Consider the following 22,468-nt stretch of genomic DNA (forward strand, 5'->3'; position numbering starts at 1 on the left):
CTCTAGAGTTTTGTCTGTGCTTTCCTTAATTTTATCATTGTTTTCCTTGTTCTATCTCTCAATCCTTTGAAGGTACCTAAATATCAAAAAAACCGCAAACTCACTGCTGTCAAGTTTATTCTAACTCATAGCAACCCCTCCTTGGGTTTCCTGGGCGGTATCTCTACGGAAGTAGATTGCCCAGTCTTCCTTCCAAGGAGTGGCTGGTAGGTTTGAACCACCAGCCTTCTGGTTAGCAGTCAATGCCTTAGAGACTATGCCATCAGAGCTCCCATAATTCTTTTGAATTCCTTATCAGGCAGTTCTAATGTCGCTTCTCCTCAGGGAGGTTTTTCTGGGTCTGTATCCTAGTCCCTTGTTTGTACTAATTTATCTTGCTTCTTTGTGTGAACTGGCATGCTCACTTGTTTCTAAGACATTGTGATATCATTGTGTTTATATTTCTACTATATTTAGTTAGTTTCATAGTTTAGCAGCACTTAGGCACTCACCACCTGTCTCCTGGTGAGCATAATAGAGAATGTGTGTGTGTGTGCCCAGATCTTTGTCAGCTGTGTGTGTAAAGCAGATGAGAGTGTATTTGTCTAATATTGGCCGCCATCAATCATTGACCACTTGGTGCAGAAGCCATTTTGGCCTTCACCAGTGGGTAGGGCTGCAGGAGGTATGGGTGTGGTTAGGTCATGTGGCATGGTTGCTGTCTCTCACTCAGTTAAACAAAATAAGAAACAAACAAACAAAAAACACCAAAAAAATAAAAGCAAGAACAAAAACCACAAACTATATAAACAAACCACAACAATCACACAAAAAAAGAAGAGGCAATAAATGAAAAGAAAAATTTGAAAAGAAGGACAAAGAGGAGAAAACAAACAAACACAGTATGTGGGGAGGGGGGACATAAGAGAAGAAAGCAAGAGAAAAAGAATAATAAAAAAATGAGAAAAACACACACAAAAGAAAAGAAAAACAAGGGATGGGAGCAACTGAAAGAGAAAGAAAAGAGAACCAGGGAGTGGGGAGAACCAGGGAAAGGAAAGTGAAAAAAATAAAAAGAAAAGAAGAAAAAGAGAATAATTTTAAAACAAACATAAACAAAACTGGGCAGGGCACTCAGGCTCTATTTCTGCTGGTCAAGTGGTCAATGAGAAGCAGAGCACCTGCTCTTGGTACTAGATCCCACCTGCCCAGAAAGGAACTGGGGCAGTAAACCTGATATTAGAAGAGTTCTCTTGACCCAGAAGATGTCTAAAGGCAAAGTATCTGGACCTAGAAAAAGTTCTGCCAGCCCAAACAGTGGTGAGAGCAAGATAACTGGTTTCAGAATGAACTTCTGCCAGCTCAGAATGTGGGAGGGGATAGGGTACTGGTCTCAGAAAAAGTTCCTTCTGTCCCAAAAGGCAGCTTGGCTTAGGGCCCCTACTACCAGAAAAAGTCCCCCCACACTCTTCAAAGGGGGCTTAGTATAGGACCCAGAAAAAGTTCTTGCCAGCCCAAAATGTTGTGGGGAGCAGGGCCACATCTTGGAGCTAGTTTCTATGTACCCAGAATCCAGTTGAGGGCAGGGTACTTGATTTCAAACTGTTTCCTGTTGATTCAACCAGTGTCTGTTGACAGGGCTTCTGGACCCCAAAAAAAGTTTCAGCCAGTCCAAAAGGTGATTGAGAGCAAGACACCTGGTTGCAGAAGGAATTCTAGCTGATTGAAAAAGCAGCTGTGGATAGGTCTTGTAGACCTAGATAAAATTCCTGCTATCTCAAAAGGTAACTGGGGCAATGTCCCTTTCCCAGAAAAAAAAAAAAGTTCCTTCTGTCCCCAAAGCTTGCAGGATATAGGGTATCTGGACTCAGAAAAAAATTGCTACTGGCCTAGAAGGTGTCTGGGAACAGAGTAGCCAGTACTGGCACCAGTTCCTGCCATCCAGAAGGCAGTTGGTTGCAGGGTGCCCAGATCCAGATAAAATTTCTGCCAGTCCAGAAGGTGGGTGGAAGTGGGGGATGACCACACCTCTGTTCACCAAGCGGGTCTGAGGCACAAGGATACCAAGGGTAATGTCACACCTTTCTAATTGTCAGCCTCCAGTGTCGTTGCCCAAGCTCTCCTCAGAATTGGAGCCTATTCTTAGTTTGCTGCCTGGATCAGTAATGCTGCTTGAAAATATTCAAAATGGCCACGTCCTCAGGACAGCAAACAGTCCACATCTCTTTTTGTTTCTTTATTCCCTGTTTTCCTTTCTAGTCGCCAGCCACCAGTGCAATTGCCCAGGCAGTCCTTGGCAAGCAGAGTCGATTTTTTAGGTTGCTGCCTGGATCAGAACACCAACTGTAAATATTCAAATTGGCTGTGTCATCAGGACAGCCAGCAGTCTCCATTTGTCTCCTTATTCACTGTTTTCATTCAGGTTCTTCTACTAGTTGATATTTAATCCACTCCTTTATCCTTCCATACAAAGCTCAGGGTTCCATGATTATCTTCTGTATCTGTTTTAATTGGCTTCTCATTTCTTTGTTGCAGAGGTTCTATAGAGCTCTTCTGCCTATTTTGTCATCTTGCCAGAAATCCATGGACTATTTTATAATTTTTTTCTTGTGGTTGTTAAAAATTTTACCATACTGTTTCAATTGATGAAAAATCTGGCACGATTGCAAATAATGGCCTAAAACCAAACCAAAAACCAAACTCACTGCTGTCGAGTCAGATTGGACTCATAGCGATCCCTCCTTGGGTTTCTGGGGCAGTATCACTACAGATGTGGATTGTCCGACCTTCCTCCCGAGGAGTGTCTGGTGGGTTTGAACTGCCAGCCTTCTGGTTAGCAGTCAAGTGCCTTAGGCACTACACCACCAGAGCTCCTATAAAGACCTAAGAGATTCAAATAACTTTTAGAGGGGAAGAAAAAAAAAATTACTATCGACCTAGAATTCTTGAATACATTAGGAATTAAGAGATTTTTTAAGCATTACCTAAAGTTCGTTTTCTTTACTATATTTATGTTATAGCCTATTTATGTAAACTGGCTTATTTGCAAATTACCAAGTTGGGCAATCTACTTCCATAGTGATATTGCCTCGGAAACCCAAGGAGGGGTCACTATGAGTTGGACCTGACTAGATGGCAGTGTGTTTGGGATTTTTTTGGTTTTAAGGGTTTCTTTGAGTGGAAAGGACTCTGCTCATATTTAACACATCATCTAGGGCTTTGAAAACTAATGTGCACTCAAAATTTGAAAGCAGGTGATAAAAATACAGTTATAGTGCCTAAAGCATTTGACTGCTAACCAGAAGGCTGGAGGTTCGAACTTACCAGCTGCTCCTCAGAAGGAAGATTGGGGATCTACTTTCATAGTGATACTGCCCCAGAAACCCAAGAAGGAGTTGCTATGTTGGATCCGACTCGACAGCAGTGAGTTTTTTAGAGTGAACACATCATTTAGGGCTTTGAAAACTAATGTGCACTCAAAATTTGAAAGCAGGTTACAAAAATACAGTTATCTCTGTTTAGAGCAAAACAGAATAAATAGAACAAAATCTCATTGAACTAAAACTGCAAGACATTTACTTGGTAAGAATTTTGCAGCTAATTCCAGATGTTCTCAGGAAGTGTTGAAAGTATGTTAGTACTGACTGATGTGATCCATATATTACAAAAATCTAAATTAAAATGGCTAGATTTAATTCCTTTAAATTTGTTTGTTGTGGTAGTTAAGGTTATGTGTCACCTTGGCTGGGGCTGGATTTGAGTGGCTGGACAGCTGGTGGTAGTTATTCCCCATGATGAGATTGGTAATCAGTCAACTCTATGGTGGAATCTACTGGAGCAATTGAGTAGCTGCCTTAGGGATATGATCTGCTTCCAGAACATAGGGAGAAGTTTTGAGAAAGGTCTCTGCAGCTTTTTGGCACGCTAGGACCCTGCATGTAGCCAAGTCTTCATTTAGCAGCCTGCCATGTTTTCTGCCAATCTTGGAACTGTCTCTGGACTTGAACTTAGTGACGTGTCATGTTGTTTGGTAATGTTGGGACTGTGACATTTTGTTTGTCAACCTTTGGCTTGATAGCTTCAGCAGCCAGCAGCTGCCTGAGTGAAGAGATACCTTTAGCTCCAGTGGGCCAGGAGCAAGAGGCAGAGCTGAAGCCCAAGGTCAAGGGGCTTTCACCCAGCCCCTGGAGCTTGGAACTTTGAACTTGGACTTCTAGCCTCCAAAACTGTAAGTGAATAAACTCCTGTTTGTTAAAGCCATCCACTTGCAGTATTATTGTTATAGCAGCACTAGATAACTAAAACGTTTGTTTTTTAAATAAACTTTCACTTTGGAATACGTTTAAATTTACAGAAGAATTGCAAATACAGTACAGAGTTCTCACATATCCTTTACCCACTTTTCCCTAATGTTAACATCTTAACACAACCATTATATATTTATCAAAACAAAGAAACTACCATCAATGTAATACTATTAATTAAAGTCTAGACTTTCCGCTAATGTCCTTTCCACTAATTTTACCACTTTCCATTAATATACTTTTTTTGTTCCAGGATCCGATCCAGGATATCACATTGCATTTAGTCATCATGTCTCTGTAGCCTCCTCTGGTCTGTGACAGTTGCTCAGTCTTGTTTTTCATAATCTCAGTCATTTGGTTAAGGTAATGTCTGCCAGATCTCTTCACTATAAAGTTAGTTTTTCCCCTTTCTCTACTCTGTTTTTTGGAAGCCAGTCACTAAGGCTACACTCAAGGATAAGAAAGATTAAGCTTCACCTCTTGGAGGGAGGATTAACTACATATATTAATGATTTCTTTAACTTTGTTATTAATAAATAGTTTCAATAAAAGGTTTTTTTTTTTTTTTTTTTCTTAGCTGCCATCCTTCTAGTAGAACCACGTTTGGAATACAGTTCATAGAACTTTGTTCAAACTTCTTAGCACACTAATCAGTTATGCTCTTGATTATATAACTAGGAAATCTTCCAGAGTAGGAATAAGGAACATTGCAGGAATACTGAATGTAGGGCCTTTGAAGCAGGCCTTCTAGTTTTGCTCCTTCTGTCACTGGCACCTAGCCTGGAGTCTGCCAAGTAGAGGTCATTGGAGACATCTTCATTTAATGCCAGAGGTTAGAAAAGTATAGAAGAAGAACTGTATCTCATAAAGGTTAGTTTTCTCTACGGTTTTGTCTCTGTTGAGCAAGAAAAACATTATTTTATTACTGGTAATAACTGCATTGTAAGGTCACTATAATCTGTTTTCTAGAAGAGAACAACTAAAGCTTAGAAAGGTTAAAAATTGCAATAGAACAGAATTTGAAACCAGGTCTTTGTGACTTTTCGATCCCTTTGCTTTTTACTGTACTTGTTACCTCCCTCTCTGGAGTCACTTATGTGCATTTTCTAGCCTTTATTTCTTTCTATCTTTATTACCCTCCTCCTTTTAATTTCTTACTTTTAAAAATATTATCTTCCTCTTCTTAAAGTGTTTTTTAAAACTTAGGGATTAAAGAAATGGATCTCATACATTGCTAGTGGAAATGTGCATTGGTATAGCCTTTTGGATAAAGACCTATGTATATGCATAACACATAAGGATGGTTACTATAACATTGTCTGTTAAAAAACAAACAACAAATGAGCACCAAGCTTATCCATAGGTGAATGACTGCATGTGATACATCCCATTAAAAGAATTAATTGACCTAGAGTGATTTCCAAACTGTATTGTTAAGTGAGGAAAGATAAATCCATTGCCATCAAGTTGATTCCAACTCAGAAACCCTAGAAGACAGAGTAGCATTGCCCCACGGAGTTTCCAATGCTGTAATCTTTACGGAATCAGCCTGCCTCATCTTTCCCCCAGAGAAGAGACAAAGGTGAATATTATATGTGTATGTGTGTGTGTGTGTGTACAGTATAATATCTATACCTATTTATACAAACACACACATACAGGTAGTTCATGACTTGTGATAGGGTTCCATTCCAATAACTCTATCATAAGTCAGTTCTGTTGTAAGTTGAATACCTATATTATTTTATTTTATTTTTTGATTTTTATTATCAGTATCCTTATACATTTGATTTTATTTGTCTTTGGGGGTTGGAAGCTGTGGTGTAGTAAATTACATGGTATGGATTTTCTAGCCACAGCCTTTGTAACTCCCACTTTGCTGTGAGCAGCTGAGTAGCTGCTTGTTAAAGTCATCCACCTGAAACAGCACAAAGTAATCCTTTGGGAAGTTTGCTCTCTCTCAGGTGTGTAGAACTCTGATGTTGGGATTGGTTGGTTTTGGCCACTCTGCAGGCTTAAAATGAGCCCTCCCAGATGCAGAAGAGAAGAGCATCTCTCTCCTGCTGGCTGAGAGACACACTGCTGAGAGAAACACACTTGGTGAGAGAGAGATGTGGCGCTGAGAGAGAGATGTGCTGCTGAAAGAGAGACATGCTACTGAGAGAGAGATGAGAGAGACTGCCAGCTGAGAGAGATGGCCTGCTGAGAGAGACTGAGCATGTTCCTGAACTTGAATTGTAGCCTGTTGCTCCCCTAATAAATCCCACAGTCTCTGAATTCTGTGTGGCCACTGCAGCAAATTATCGAACCCAGCAGAAAAGTAGTGGGTGCCACATGAGGGATGGTTGGTGTCAAGGTTAGTAAGAGAGCTGTAGGGTGGTGGCATGTCTGGCCTCATAGGAACAGACCTTGCACTGGTGGTGATTCTGTCTTCCTTTTGTGGAGTTAGAGGAGGTCAGAAGATGCTGCCTCCTTGCAGAAGCATTACATAGAACTTACAGCTCTATTTTAGTGCATATGTATATAATACACAAATCATAAAAATTTATTCCAGTGATGAAGAAGAATTAAACCATATTGGCATTTTGTGGTTATAACTCCACTTAAGGAAGGTTCTAGATCATCTGGATTATCCCTGGGAATGGGGATGGCATTTCTATTAGTGAGAGCTGTCTGTATGGTCCTTTTCTTTTTCTCTTCATATATTTCAGTTATGTCTCACTGCTTCCAGAAACTGCCTATTGACTAACAAAGCAATCAGTGTTTGGGTCTATGTTTCAAGTAAGTGAAGCTCCTGATTTAGTTTGGAAAAAACTTCAGCTAATCCTTTTACTGTAAAATTTTTTGCCAGTATCTCTCTTTCTTCCTCATTATTTCTTTCTTCTTTAACATTTCTTTCCTTCTCAAAATCCTTTAAGTCATGATCTGTCGGTTTCCCTTCTTCTTGATCTGTGAGCTGTTCCACATCGGTGCTTCCTGTTTCTACAGTTATATGCACATTATGTAAACCAAATCTGCATTTGAAGCATTGAAACCAATCCTTGCTGGCATTGAAAAACTCATGGTAGTCTCCTCTTCTGTTCCTTCAGGGTTTCAAAAAGGCTACATGCTGCCATTTCAATTATTAGCTAATTCATAGGAATCCTCTTCTGGATTTAGTCTTCTATCCAGCTCATCAAAAGCTTCTCCATCTCATGGATTGATCGTTGTCTCTTCTTTGTTAAAATTGTCAATATTATGCGATCACTCCTTTAACTGCTTACAAAATCCTGTTCTTAACCTTAATGATTATTGAAAGGGTAGATAGTCCTTCCTCATGTGCTGTTTCACTGACTTTCTTTCAATTATCATAGGCCTTAATAATCTTCATCTTTATATCCATGTCTAAAGCCTTCTTCACCTGGATTAGAATTTTTAGTGGCATGACTTCATTTGCTAGACCTGTTAGGAGTGTATAACAATATGTAGGTGTTACATTTAGAGAAACTTGAACAGTTCAGCTTCAGATTAACAACTGATGCTTCTAATGGTATGAAACACTGAATAAGGTCATGCTGTAGTCCTGGCCTACAATGACGTACACATCTGTGTCATAATAGTAAAGTTGGAGTCATAAAGGCTTCAGGCACATGAGCAGTTCAATTGTCAAATGTTGGGTAGAGTTGAACATTGCCCAACTTTCTGTTAGGTCTCCCAAAACCAACACCAACATTAGTGTAAACCAGGCCATAACCTTCTGTGTGGCAGTGTTTTGAACATTAAAATATAAAATTGAACATTTGTGAGGTAAACATATGAAAATGATGCCAAAACCAACCCTACTGCTGTCGACTCCATACTGACGTCTAGCGACCATATACAACAAACAAGAACTGTCCCATAAAGTTTCAAAGACTGAAAATCTTTATGGAAACAGACTGCCACTCTTTCTCCCACAGAGCAGCAGGTAACTTTGAGCTGCTGACCTTTCTGTTAGCCAAATGCTTAACCACTGCACCAACTGCTCCTTCTGAAAATGATAACATCAGCACATTACGCATTGCACATTATAGTTGTTGTTAGTCTCCGACTCATATTGACCCTATGCACAGCAGAATGAAACACTGCCTGGTCCTGTGCCAATCCACGATCCTTGCTATACCTGAGCTCATTGTTGTAGGCACTGTGCCAGTCCATCTTGTTGAGAGCTCTCCCCTTTTTTGTTGACCCTTCACTTTATGAAGCATGATATCCTTCTCCAGGGAATGATCCCTTCTGACAACATGACCAAAGTAGGTGAGATGAAGTCTGGCCATTCTTGCTTCCAAGGAGTGTTCCAGCTCAACTTCTTCGAGGATCGATTTGTTAATTCTTTTTGCAGTTCCAGGTACTCTCAGAATTCTTTGCCAAGACCACAACTCAAAAGTGTCAACTCTTCTTCAGTCCTTTTCATTGTCCAGCTCTCACATGCATAAGAGGCGATTGAAAATACCATGGCTTGCATCAGATGCACCTTAGTCTTCAAGGAGGTATCTTTGCTCTTCAGCACTTGAAAGAGGTCTTTTGCAGCAGATTTGCCCAATGTAATACGTTGTCTGATGTCTTGACTGCTGCTTCCATTGCTGTTGATTATATAACCAAGTAACGAAGTCTTTGACTACTTCAATTTTTTCTTCAGTGATCGTGATGCTGCTTATTGGTCCAGTTGTGAAGATTTTTGTTTATGTATTAAGATGTAATCCATACTGCAGACTGTAGTCTTCATTCTTCACCAGTAAGTGCTTCAAGTCATCCTCACTTTCAGCAAGTAAAGTTGTGTCATCTGTGTATCGCAGGTTGTTAATGAAGCTTCCTCCAATCCTGATGCCACGTTCTTCTTCATGTAGTCCAGCTTCTCAGATTATTTGCTCAGCATGCAGATTGAATAAGTATTGTAAAATGATACAACCCTGATGCACTCCCTTCTTGATTTTAAACCATGTAGTAACCCCTTGTTCTGTTTGAATGACAGCCTCCTGATCTATGTACAGGTTCCTCATGAGCACAATGAAGTGTTCTGGAATTCCCATTCTTCTCAATATTATCCATAATTTTTTTTATGATCCACACAGTTGAATGTTTGTGCTTAGACAATAAAACACAAGTAAACATCTTCCTGGAATTCTTTGCTTTTAGCCAGGATCCCTCTAACATCAGCAGTGACATCCCTCATTCCATGTTGTCTTCTGAATCCAGCTTGTATTTCTGGAAGTTCCCTGTCAATATATTGCTGCAACCATTTTTGAATTATCTTCAGCAAAATTTTACTTGCATGTGATATTAATCATATAGTGCCAGCTCTAAGGGGTGGATGAAAGCCCCTCAACCTTAGGTTTCAGCTCTGCCTTCTGCTTCCAGCCCACTGAAGCTAGATGCATCTCTTCACTCAGGCAGCTACAGGCTGCTGAAGCTAACAAGCCCAAGGTCGACAAATAAAATGGCACAGTCCCCATGTTACCAAACCACACAGCAGGCCATTGATTCAAGTCCCCTGGACGTTCCAAGATCAGCAGAGAATGGCAGGCTGCTGAACAATGACATGACTACATGCAGAGTTCAAGCATGCCATAAGCTAGAGACCATTCCCAAAGCTGTTGCTTATATATGGAAAGCAGACCACATCTCTAAAGCAGCTACTCGGTGGCTTGTGGTAGATCCCACCATGGATCTGATTGCCAGTCTCATCATGGGGAATAACCACCACCATCTGCCCAGGCACTCAAACAGGCCCAGCCAAGTTGACACACAGCCATAACTACCACAGATATATTCTCATTTTTTTCTGTATTGGGTAAGTTCAGTTCTAACAAATCTTTGACAATTTTGTATGTAGCTTTATTTGTCTTTTCCTGTTCTGGAATTCCAGTCACACATAAGTTACTCCTCTTGATGGTGTCTCACCTAAATCTTAGGATTTCTTTTTTTTTTTTTTTTAATATTTTTTCTGATTGTTCCCTTAACAAAGTAGTACTGAGAGATTTGTCTCCAATCTCACTAATTCTATCTTCCAGAATTGATTTTATTCCTTTGATTCTATTACTTTGGCTTTTCAATGTGATCTGTTTCTGAAATCTTAGTATTAATCTTCTAGATGTCTATTTGCTGTTTTTGTATGGTTTCCCATTTTTCATTTATTTTGTCAGTTTGTTGTTGTATTATTTTCCTAAATTTTCTAAACTTTTGTCTGTTTTCCTTAATTTTGTCAGTATATTCCTTGATTTTGTCAGTTTTTCCTTGGCTTGTCTCTCAATCTGTTGAAAGTATCTAAATATAATTCTCTTGAACTTCTTATCAGGTAGTTCCTGTACCATTTCTTCCTCAGGGAGGTTCTCTGGCTCTGACTCTGTATTCTGGTTCCTTGTTTATACTGCTTTATCTTCTTTTTGTGAACTGGGATGTCACTTGTCTCCAAGACATTATGATGTCATTGTATTTATATTTAATTAATGATTGTATGTTGGTGTGATTTGCCCAGGGCTTTTTTTTTTTTTTTTCTTCTTCATCTTTTTTTTTTTTTTTTTGGCTTTATTTTGTTTTGTTATATCTGACTGAGCAGGGCTGGTATGCTACTCTGTTCACTAGTTTGGCAGCACTTAGGCACTCACCATCTGTCTCCTGGTGGATATAATAGAGGATGATTATGTTTGCATAGATCTCTGTTAGCTGTTTATGTAGAGAAGTTGAGGGCAGGTTGGGTTGGTAGTGGCTGAAGTCTGTCATTGATCAGTTGCTGCAGAAGCAGATGTGGCTGCCACCCATTGGGTGGGGCTCCAGGAGGTACACATGTAGCTGGGTTGTGTGGGCACAATTGTTGCCTCCCACCCAGTGAGAGGAAAAAAAAATTAACAGAAGAATGAAAAAAAAAAAAACAAAGTGTAAACAAACAACAACTACAAAAGTAAAAGAACTAAGTGAATAGAAAAATTTCAAAAAGGAAAAAAGGACAAAGAGAAAAAGAAAAAAACATGCAATATATGAGGTAGGAGTAAAGAGAACAAGAGAGAAAGAATAGTAAAGGAAAAATAAGAAAAATGCAGAAGTGAAAACAAGGGATAGGAAAAATGAAAAGAGAAAAAGAAGAAAAGAAACAAAAAAGAAGGGAATCAGGAAAAGGGCCAAAAAATAAAATAAAACAGAAGGTAAAGAAAAAAATAAAGAAGAGGATAAAAAAGAATAATTTAAAAAAAGAAAGACAATTGACAGGGCAGGGCATCCTCACTGTATTCCTGCTGGCCAAGAAGGTGGTGGGGAGCATGGCACCTTGTCCTGGTACTAGTTCCCATCTACCAGAAGGCAACAGGGGACAGGGCGCTTAATCTCTGATGAGTTTCTGCTGACCAAGAAGATGTCTGGGGGCAGGGTACCAGCACCTGGAAAATGTTCCTGCTGGCCTAATTGGCTGGTGGGAGCAAGGCACCTGGTCCCAGAAGGAATCTCTGCCAACTAAAAAAGGAGCTTGGAAAAGGGCATCTGATCTCAGATAAAGTTCCTGCTGTCCCAAAAAGTAGCTAGGTACAAGGCCCTTATACCCAGAAAAAGTTACTGCCATCCCAAAAAGGGATTTGGGTAGAGTGTCTTGTCCCAGCAAAAGTTCCTGCCAGTCCACTATGCCACTAGGAGCAGCATGGCTGAACTTGGAACTAGTACTTATCTATGGAGAAGGCAACTAGAGGCAGTGCACCTCATCTCAGATCTGTTCCTGCTAGTCTGGAAAATGTCTGGGGGGCAGGGTGCCTGGGTCCAGAAAAAGTTGCTGCCAGTCCAAAGGGTGATTGAGAGCAAGGCAACTATTTCTAAAGGAGGTACCTGCTGGCCCAAAAAGAGCTGTGGGCAAGGTGTTTCATCCCAGACAAAATTACTGGTGTTTCAAAAGATCACTGGGCACACTGTCCCATTCCCAGAAAAAATGTCTGCTGTCCCAATAGCCAGCTGGATATAGGGTACCTGGTCTCAGAAAAAATTCCTACTGTCCCATAAGGTATCTGGGAATGGGGTGCCTAGTCCTGGGACCAGTCCTTCCCTGCCCAAAAGGCAGGTGGTGGCAGGGCACCTGGTCCAGTTAGGTATGGAATTTCTGCTAGTCCAGGAGGTGGATGGGGTGGAGGATGGCCACATCTCTGTTCACTGTGAGAGTATGGGGAACACAGTGAAAATTGCACTTTTTTAGTCATCACCCACAGTGTGGTTGCTTATGCAGTACTTGGCAAATGTGGTGGCTAAGGTTGTATGTCAACTTGACTGGGCCATGGTTTTGAGTGGCTTGGCAACTAGATGTAATTATTCCCCATGATGAAATTGTAATGACCTCCATGGTGGAATCTGCTGTGAGCACCTAATCAGTTGAAAGGGAGTTGCCTTGGGGATGTGCCCTGCTTCCAGTATATATAGGGGAGCTTTGAGAAAGAGCTCTAGCTTTTTGGCACATTTGAATCCTGTGTTTGGGTCTTTATCTCCACTTCCTGGACTTGACCAGTGGACTGCTATGTTGCCTGTCAATCTTGGGAGTGTTCCTGGACTTGAACCAGTGGCCTGCCATGTTGCCTGCCAATCATGGGCTTGTTCCTGGACTTAAACCAGTGGCCTGCGCTCTTGCCCACCAATCTTGGGACTGTGCCATTTTACCTGCTGACCTTGGGTTCATCAGCCTCAGCAGCCAGCAGCTGAGTTAGAAGACACCTGCATCTCCAGTGGGCCTGGAATAAGAGGCAGAGCTAAAGCCCAAGGTCAAGGGCCCTTCACCCAGCCCATAGAGGCAGCACTCTGAATTTTGACTTCTAGCCTCCTAAACTGTAAATCCAAACACCTTGCCATGGTCAAAAGACCATGACTGCTTGACTTCTTTTGTCATAAATTACTGTTTGTTAAAGCCATCCACTTGTGGTATTTCTATGATAGCAGCATTAGAGAACCAGCAACAAATGAAGCTGATTATCAGGTTGCTGCCTGGATCAGAACACTGCTTGTAAATGTTCAGTTGGTCACACCATCAGACCAGCCAATAGTCCACAGCTTCATTTGTTTCTTTATTCTCTGTGTTCATTCAGTTTTTTCTACTAGTCACTATTTAATCCAGTTCTGTATCCTTCCCTTTGAAGCTCATGGTTCCAGGATTGCCTTCTGAATATGTTCCAATTGGTTTCTTATTTCTTTGTTGTAGAGGGTCTGCATAGCTTGTCTGGCTCTTCCACCATCTTGCCAGAAATCCCTCACCACCTAATCGATTTTAAACTTCTGGTGATTTTCAAGCATGTTTTCAAGTGTTTTTGCTACTTTCCTCTTGCTACATTGACTTAGTGTAGTCTCTCACCATCTTTATCTGGAGTTCTGAAGCAACCTTCTAACAGATCCTTCAGTCTTGTCTACTTCAAATCCATCTTCTATTTCCTTGCCATAGTAGGTCTATCTAAGTATATCTGACATGTAAACCTTCTACCTTAAACTCTTCATCGATGCCCTCTTACCTACATTATTAAATCCAAACACCTTGCCATGGTCAAAAGGCCAAGACTGCTTGATTTCTTCTGTCATTCTGCTCACATAATAGGTTCTGGCAACCTGGAATTCTTCAAATTGGCCATGGACATTGTCCCTCAAGGCTTTTGCTTATACTATTGCTTCTGCTTGGAATTTTTTCTTCTTTCCTTTCAGCTGCCCCCAAGTTTTCTCCCCGAGCATGCGTACACACACACACACACACACACACATAAACAAAACCCATTTCTTTGGTCTCTTTTACTAGAAAGTCTTCCTTGCCCTCACTCTCAACCCCAAGCTAAGTTAGGTAGCATTAGGTGGGTCTCTTATATGTCTATGTCTTGCACTTACTTTGCAAATGTCATGAATTCTTTCTTAGTTTCTCTTCCCTAGTAGACAAAGGCAGAAACTGACATTTTCATCATTGTAATTCTGGCAGTTAACACAGTATCTTGCATGTTTATTTGCTCTGCAATTGAATGCTACTGCCCTCATCTCCCACTTTCATGTATTTTTGACTCATAACCAAAAAGTGATTTCACATTCAAATTTTAGAGATTAAAATGAACCATCTTCATTTTAGCAGAATAGAAAAAAATGTTTTTTTGGGGTTGCATATCTCTAATGCAAATAATATACCAGATTACAAGAATGAGAGATAGAAGGCAGATAAATTTATTCAGTTTTAAAATTTATATATATCTTGATAAGTAATTAGTATATAATATCCATAGTTTATTATGATAAAATTGTGGTACATTGTTATCTGAATTGTTATGATGGGCACACAGTTATTTAGACTCTATCTGAATTCAGAGTAGAACTGCAGAGTTATTAAATATTGATTACTACTGTAAACAATATTTAATCTGGAGTGGCCCGGAAGGCAGGAACCGAGAGGCGGCGTGGCAGGTTTGGAGCAGCTCAGAAGGCTAGACCCAGGAGGAGAGGCAGTGCATTGGGTTTGGAGTGCCCAGAAGGCGGGAACCAGGAGGAGAGGCTGTGCGGTGGCTTTGGAGCAGCCTGGAAGGTGCAGGCCAGGAGAGGCAGCTGGCAGGTTCAGAGCAGCTGAGAGAGACCAGGAAGTGAACAGAGAAGTTTGGAACATGTTCTGGTTACCTAGTGCTACTCTGACAGGAGTATACCACAAATGGAATGGCCGTAACAAACAGGAGTTTATTCTCTTACAGTTGGGGAGTCTAGAAGTCCGAGTTCAAAGTGCCAGACTCTAGGGGCTGGGTGAAAGCCCTTCAATCTTGGGTTTCAGCTCTGCCTCTTGCTTCCGGCCCACTGAAGCTAGAGGCATCTCTTCACTCAGGCAGCTACTGGCTGCTGAGACTAACAAGCCCAAGGTTGTTAATAATAAAATGGCACAGTCCCAATGTTACCAAACCACAGGAGGCCATTAATTCAAGTCCATTGAAAGTCCCAAAGTCAGCAGAGCATGGCAAGCTGCTGAACAACAACATGGCTCCATGTAGGGTTCAAACATGCCATATGCTAGAGACCATTCCCAAGGCTTCTGCTTATATACAGGAAGCAGACCACATTCCCTAATACAGCTACTCAGCTGCTCACAGTAGATTCCACCATGGAGTTGATTACCAGTCTTATGGAGAATCCCACATCCAGCTGCCTAGCCACTCAACTAGGCCTAGCCAAGTTGACACACAAACTTAACTACCACAGAACAGCTAAAGGAGACAAACTTGTCTGTCAGTATGTCATACTGTGGTGGTTTGTGTGTTGCTGTGAGGCTGGAGGCTATGCCACTGGTATTTTAAATGCCAGCAGAGTTACCCATGGTGGACAGGTTTTAGCAGAGCTTCCAGACTAAGAGACTTGAAAGAAGGAAGAGACCATCCACTTCTCAAAGAATTGGCTGGTGAAAACCTTATGAATAGCAGTGGGACACTGTCTGGTATATTACTGGAAAACTTTATAAATAGTCCTGAAACATCGTCTGATAAAGTGCTGGAAGATGAGCCCCTCAGGTGGGAAGGCACTCAAGATATGACTGGGGAAGTGCTGCCCCCTCAGAGTAGAGCCAACCTTAATAATTGGATAGAGTAAAGCTTTCGGGACCTCCATTTTCTGATGTGGAACAACTCAAGATGAGAGGGAACAGTTGCAAACATCCATTAAAAATTGGAGCACAGGAAGTACAAAGTATGACTCTAGGAAAATTGGAAGTTGTCAAAAATGAAATGAAACACATAAAGTTTGATATCTTAGGCATTAGTGAGTTGAAATGGCCTGGTTTTGGCCATTTTGAATCAGACAATCATATGAGCTACTATGCTCATATTGAACAGGAATGGTGTGGCATTCATCATTATAAAGACGGTATCAAGATCTGTCCTGAAATACAATGCTGTCAGTGATAGGATAATATCATATGCCTACAAGAAGACCAGTTAATACTACTATTATTCAAATTTACACACCAACCACCAAAGCCAAAGATGAATAAATTGAAGATTTTAACTTCTGCAGTCTGAAGTTGAGCAAACATGCATGCAATCAAGATGTGTTGATTATCACTGATGATTGTAATGCAAAAGTTGGAAATGAAGAATCACCGGTAGTTGAACAATATGGCCTTCATGATAGAAATAATGATGAAGATCACATGATAGAATTTTGTGAGACCAATGACATATTCATTGCAAATCCCTTTTTTCAACAACAGCAATGGCAGCTATACACATGGACTTCACCAGATGGAGTACACAGGAATCAGATTGACTACATCTGTAGCAAGAGGCTATATAGAAGCTCAATATCTTCAGCCAAAATAAGGCCAGGCTCTGTGGGACAGACCACCAACTGCTCATGTGCAAGTTCAAGTTGAAATTGAAGACAATTAAGTCCATGAAAGACAAAATATGCCTGTGATTTTATCCCTCCTGAATTTAGAGACCATCTAAAGAATAGATTTGATGCATTGAACACCAATGACTGAGAACCAGTAGAATTGTGGGATGATAGCAAGAACATCATCCATGCAGAAAGCAAAAGGTTATTAAAAAGACAGGAAAGGAAGAAAAGACCAAAATGGATGTCAGAAGAGACTGAAAATTGCCCTTGAATGGAGAGTAGCTAAAGCAAATGGAAGAAATGACAAGATAAAAGAGCTGAACAAAAGATTTCAAAGACCAGCTCGAGAAGACCAAGTCAGTTATTATAATGAAATGTGCAAAGACCTGGAGTTAGAAAACCAAAAGGGAAGAACATGCTTGGTATTTCTCAAGTTGAAAGAACTGAAGAAAAATTTAAGCCTTGAGTTGCAATATTGAAAGATTCTATGGGCAATATATTGAATGTGAAGGAAACATCAAAAGAACATGGAGAGTCACTGTACCAAAAAGAATTGATTGATGTTCATCCATTTCAGGAGGTGGCGTATGATCAAGAACCAATGGTACAGAAGGAAGTCAAAGACGCACTGAAGGAAGTGGGAAAGAACAGGGCTCCAGGAATTGATGGAATACCCATTGAGATGTTTCAACAAACAGATGCTACACTGGAGGCACTCACTCAGCTATGCCAAGAGTTGGAAGATAACTACCTTGCCAGCTGAGTGGAAGAGATCCATATTTGTACCCCTTTCAAAGAAAGGTGATCCCATGGAATGTGGAAATTACAGAACAATATCATTAATATCACACACAAGTAAAATCTTACTGAAGATAATTCAAAAACAGTTGCAGCAATAAATTGACAGATTACTTCCAGAGGTAGAAGCTGGATTCAGAAGAGGGCATGTAACAAGGAATATCTTTGCTGGTGTCAGATGGATCTTGGCTGAAAGCAAAGAATACCAAGAAGATGTTTACATGTGTTTTATTGACTATGCAAAAGCATTCGATTGTGTGGCTCATAACAGATTATGGATAACATTGAGAAGAATGGGAATTCTGGAACACTTCATTGTGCTCGTGAGAAACCTGTACACAGACCAGGAGGCTGTTGTTCGAACAGAACAAGGGAGTACTGCATGGTGTAAAATCGGGAAAGGCGTGCATCAGGGTTGTATCCTTTCAACATACTTCCTCACTCTGTATGCTGAGCAAATAATTCGAGAAGCTGTACTATATGAAGAAGAATGTGACATCAGGATTGGAGGAAGACTCATTTACAACCTGTGATTCACAGACGACACAACTTTGCTTGCTGAAAATGAGGATGATTTGAAATACTTACTGAAGAAGATTAAAGACTACAGTCTGCAGTGTGGATTACACCTCAATATAAAGAAAATGAAAATCCTCATAACTGAACCAATAAGCGGCATCAAGATAAATGGAGACAAGATTGAAGTTGTCAAAGACTTCTTATTACTTGACTCTATAGTCAACACCAGTAGAAGCAGCAGTCAAGCGATCAGACAATGTACAGCATTGGGCAAATCTACTTCAAAAGACCTCTCTAATGTCCTGAAGGGCAAAGATGTCTCCTTGAAGACTAATGTACACCTTACCCGAACCATGGTATTTTCAGTCACCTCATATGCATGTGAGAGCTGGTCTGTGAATAAGGAAGACTGTAGAAGAGTTGATGCTTTTGAGTTGTGGTGTTGGCAAAGAATGCTGAAAGTAGCATGGGCTGCAAAAGGCCTAACAAATCTGTCCTGGAAGAAGTGCAGCCGGAATGCTCCTTGGAAGTGAGAATGGCCAGACTTCTGTCTCACCCCTTTGGTCATGTTGTCAGAAGGGACTATTCTCTGCAGAAGGATATCATACTTGGTAAAGTGGAAGGTCAACGAAAAAGGGGAAGGCCTTCAACAAGAAGGTTTGACACTGTAGCTGCAAGAATGGGCTCAGGTATAGCAGGGATCGTGAGGCTGGCACAGGACCGGCCAGTGTTTCGTTCTGTTGTACATGAGGTTGCTATGAGTCGGAGACAGCTTAACAGCACCTAACAACAACAACTACAGATAAGTGTGATCAGAAGAACTAATAACATGCAGTAAGTGATTCTTTGTACCTAGAATAATGTCAGGGACCAAAAAGTATCAAAGGAATACTTGTGATATTTGGGGCAAATTATGGATCTTTTATTTTTTTACACCATTCATATGTAGTTGAAAATTCTTTTGTTAATTACCAGCCACAGATTAGAGCAGTGGTTAGGTTTATAGCTGAGAAATAAAATAGCACCTTATTGGGACTAATAATCACAGTATTTAATAGGAAACATTTGACTTTTAAAAGTACGAGAGTTGCTAATAAACACTGCAGAAAACAGAAAAATGTCTTCTCTCTGATTGAATGATTACAGTACAAATTATACCTTTTCACGCCAGGATATTACAGCTCATGTTTCTGAAAAGACTCTGCTCAGATGTTAGTTTTTCCACTGTGACCACATTTACTTTAAAAAAGAGAAATTTGAAAGATAACTTTATAACAGTGAACAGGGGAGAATAGATAATAGGTTTGTTATCTTAAGATGAGTATTTTTGGTTTTTAATAAAGTTTCAGTCATTTTAACAGAAATATTTTTTGGTTTTTCATTGGCCTACTTCTCAGTAAAAAGTTCCTTACAATCACATGGGAAATTATGTAATATATGGTTAACTTTTCTTACTACAATTATTCATAAAAAGGAGTTTTACTGAAATTATAGATGTTCTAGTGATCACTTCTAGTGATCATTATTAGCTGTGATGGTAAATTGATTGTTTTCAGCAAGGATTTTAGTTCATGGTGAAGTAAATATTTTTTGAAAATTTCATTTAATGTATAACTAAAATGTATTAATATTGGTAGGCTTTATCTTTTATTTTAATATGACAGTTTTGCTGAATAATTTCTATGCAAATAGGATGTTTTCAAGTACAGTTTCCAGATGATTTGCTTCTGTGAATATAATTGCATAATCAACTGCTAATTTAAATTATCATCTAATAAACGATAACCACACGGTGGCTGAAATAGAAACAACAGAACTTTAGATTCTAGAAGGGAGCCATCTCTTTTATTTGTTTCTTTTCTATCACTACACTTTTTTATTCTGTCTTGCCCACCCCTTCCTTCTTCAAGGCTCCACAAAACACCTTTTGGAAATTATGCTGATGCTCACAATAAGAAAAAGAAAAGGGTCTTTGAAATACTCAGAGAACTTTCACCCCCTCCTAACTTGCTGTACCCCCAACCCCAAGACATAACTTATTTTCTTATCTTGGACTACCGTTCAGATTATCTCTTTTTTTTTTTTCCTCTTTTATAGTGACCTTAAGCCTGAATGGCTGGACAGGGTGCAGAAAAATGGAGAGCTATTTTATTTGGAGATGAGTGAAGATGAGGAAGAAAGCCTCCTTCCTGAGACACCTACTGTGAATCATGTACGATTCAGTGAAACTGAGATTATTATTGAAGAAGATGATTACAAAGAAGGGAAAAAATATGAACCCAAACTCAAACGGTTTACCAAAATTCTGAAAAGTAAAAGACTTTTACCCAAGCGCTGTAATAAAAAAAATAGCAATGACACTGGGCCAGTATCCATTCTAAAGCATCAGTCCAATCAAAAATCAGGAGTCATTGTCCAGCAGAGATACAAAGATGTGAATGTTTATATAAACCCCAAAAAGCTAACTGTCACCAAAGCAAAAGAGCAACTCAAACTTCTGGAAGTACTGGTTGGGATTATCCATCAGACCAAGTGGAGCTGGAGAAGAACTGGGAAACAGGGAGATGGAGAAAGGCTTGTGGTTCATGGCCTACTGCCTGGAGGATCTGCTATGAAGAGTGGTCAGATATTAATTGGTAAGTATTGCTGAGAAAATCTGTCCTTTTTTGCAGAAATAAATGAAAATGATCATACCTTGTGAGGGATGTGATAATAACAAAATTATATACAGTTTTAATAGGCAGAAGACTGACAACACTTGAGGTATAGTGAAATTTTTAAGGATGGTATGCTGCAAGGCGATGTGTTCTAAAATAAGCATTTAATGTGTTGAATATGTATGTCCCTTTGCAAGGCCAGGGAATAGCTTCACTAATAAAGTCTTTCAAGTTTTGAGTTATATAATTTTATTTTATCTTGGTTATATTTGCCAACAAGAGAAAAAAAATGGCCTGATTGTACAGTGATAATTCAGGTTTGAATGCCCTATGTCTAATAACATACAAAAATATACAATTTATGAATAAAAATACTTTAAAATTATATGTTTGCCCTTGAGTGTGCTAAGTTCTCGGAGTGGCTTTAAACTGTTTCATTTGGCATATTTAGCAATAGTGGTATTAGATATAAATTTCCTTTTGAAGATGCTGATCATAAACTGTTGACTAAGTTGGTAGCAATCTTATTGCTCAGTTAAAGATGTATTAGTCCACTATGAAGGTGTATTATTAATGATACTTAAAAGATATGAACAGTTTTAAAAGCTGATATAGTCTTTTAAGTTGACCCAGTTTATGAGACTTACATAAGGAGCTATTATAGATACTTTAGAGATATTTTTAAATATGTCTTACCTTAAGTCTGGATTATATTTGTTCATTAATTTAATGACTGTTCTTTTTAGTATCTATTTAGTGTTTTATAATATCTACTAAGAGTTCAAAGATTACTATAATGATATAATTATTCCTCTAAAACCAAAACTCACTGCCATCAAGTCAATTCTGACTCATAACGACCCCTTTGTGTTTCTGAGGTGGTAAATCTTTATACAGAAGTAGATTGCCCAGTCTTCCTCCACAGAGTGACTGGTGGGTTTGAACCGCTAATCTTCTGATTAGCAATCAAATGCCTTAGGCATTATATCACCAGAGCTCCTTAATTGTTCCTCTAAAGGAACTCCTATTTTAGTGGAAGAGATGAATCACAAATAGACAGTTTCACGAAGGTATTTATAAAGAAGACCCTGTGGAATCATGGAGGAAGAGCATCGGTGGCAATGTGTGTTCCAAAATTGTTGCAACAAGATCTCAACGTTTTCTTACAGTGTAATGGTGATACCCCTGCCATGGAGAGGTACAGTCTATGTTCCCTCCCCTTGATTCTAGGCAGGCCTATGGCTTTAGTGGAAGTGGTGCTGTGCGACTTGTGAGATTGGATCATAAAAGGTGATGCAGCTTCTTTCTGGTTCTCTTGGGGATGCTCATTTATAGAATCAAATTGCCATGTTGTGAGGAACTTTGGCCACTTGAAAAGGCTGTCAGTGGTGTTCTGGCTGGTAGCTCCAGCTGAGGTCCCAGCCACCGCCACCCTGCAGCAGCAGGTACCAGACATGTAAGTGAAGAAGTCTTCAAGATGTCTCCAGCCCTAACCATCATCCAACTACAACTCCATGAAGAACCTGAGTGAGAAACATGTTTGAGCCCAGTTGACCCCAGAGCTATGAGAGAGAATCATTGTTATTGTTTTAAGCACTAAGTTGTTGGGTGTTTTATATTCAGCAATAGATAACAGGCACTGATGCTGATGTGTAGTTACAGTCTCTTAGGTCCTTAACTACCTTTCTTTTTTTAATTGTGATTTGGGTGAAGATTTACAGAGCAAATTCACTTTCTATACAGCAGTTCACATATACTTTGTCTCATGTCATTGACCACAGTTTACCACAATGCAACAGCTCCCCTCCCACTTCCTCCCCTTAGTTACCTCTTCCCAGTGTCCATCCCTCCATACTCTCCTGCCCCCTGAGCTGTTTCCCTGTGCATTAGCAGCCCTTC

The 22,468-nt window shown here is 39.9% G+C and overlaps 1 protein-coding gene across 1 annotated transcript in view; it reads left to right on the plus strand.

Annotated features, from left to right (window-relative positions):
* The window catches only part of INTU (inturned planar cell polarity protein), a 157,023-nt gene that overhangs the window by 32,841 nt on the left and 101,714 nt on the right, over positions 1-22,468 (plus strand). The window contains exon 2 of the mRNA XM_007953839.1: positions 20,010-20,548. Coding sequence (XP_007952030.1) covers positions 20,010-20,548 — 539 coding nt within the window. The remainder of the gene's footprint in view (positions 1-20,009; positions 20,549-22,468) is intronic.

The sequence above is a fragment of the Orycteropus afer genome, unplaced genomic scaffold (genome assembly GCF_000298275.1).
Source record: "Orycteropus afer afer isolate SDZICR_OR568_19922 unplaced genomic scaffold, OryAfe1.0 scaffold00418, whole genome shotgun sequence".
Taxonomy (NCBI): domain Eukaryota; kingdom Metazoa; phylum Chordata; class Mammalia; order Tubulidentata; family Orycteropodidae; genus Orycteropus; species Orycteropus afer.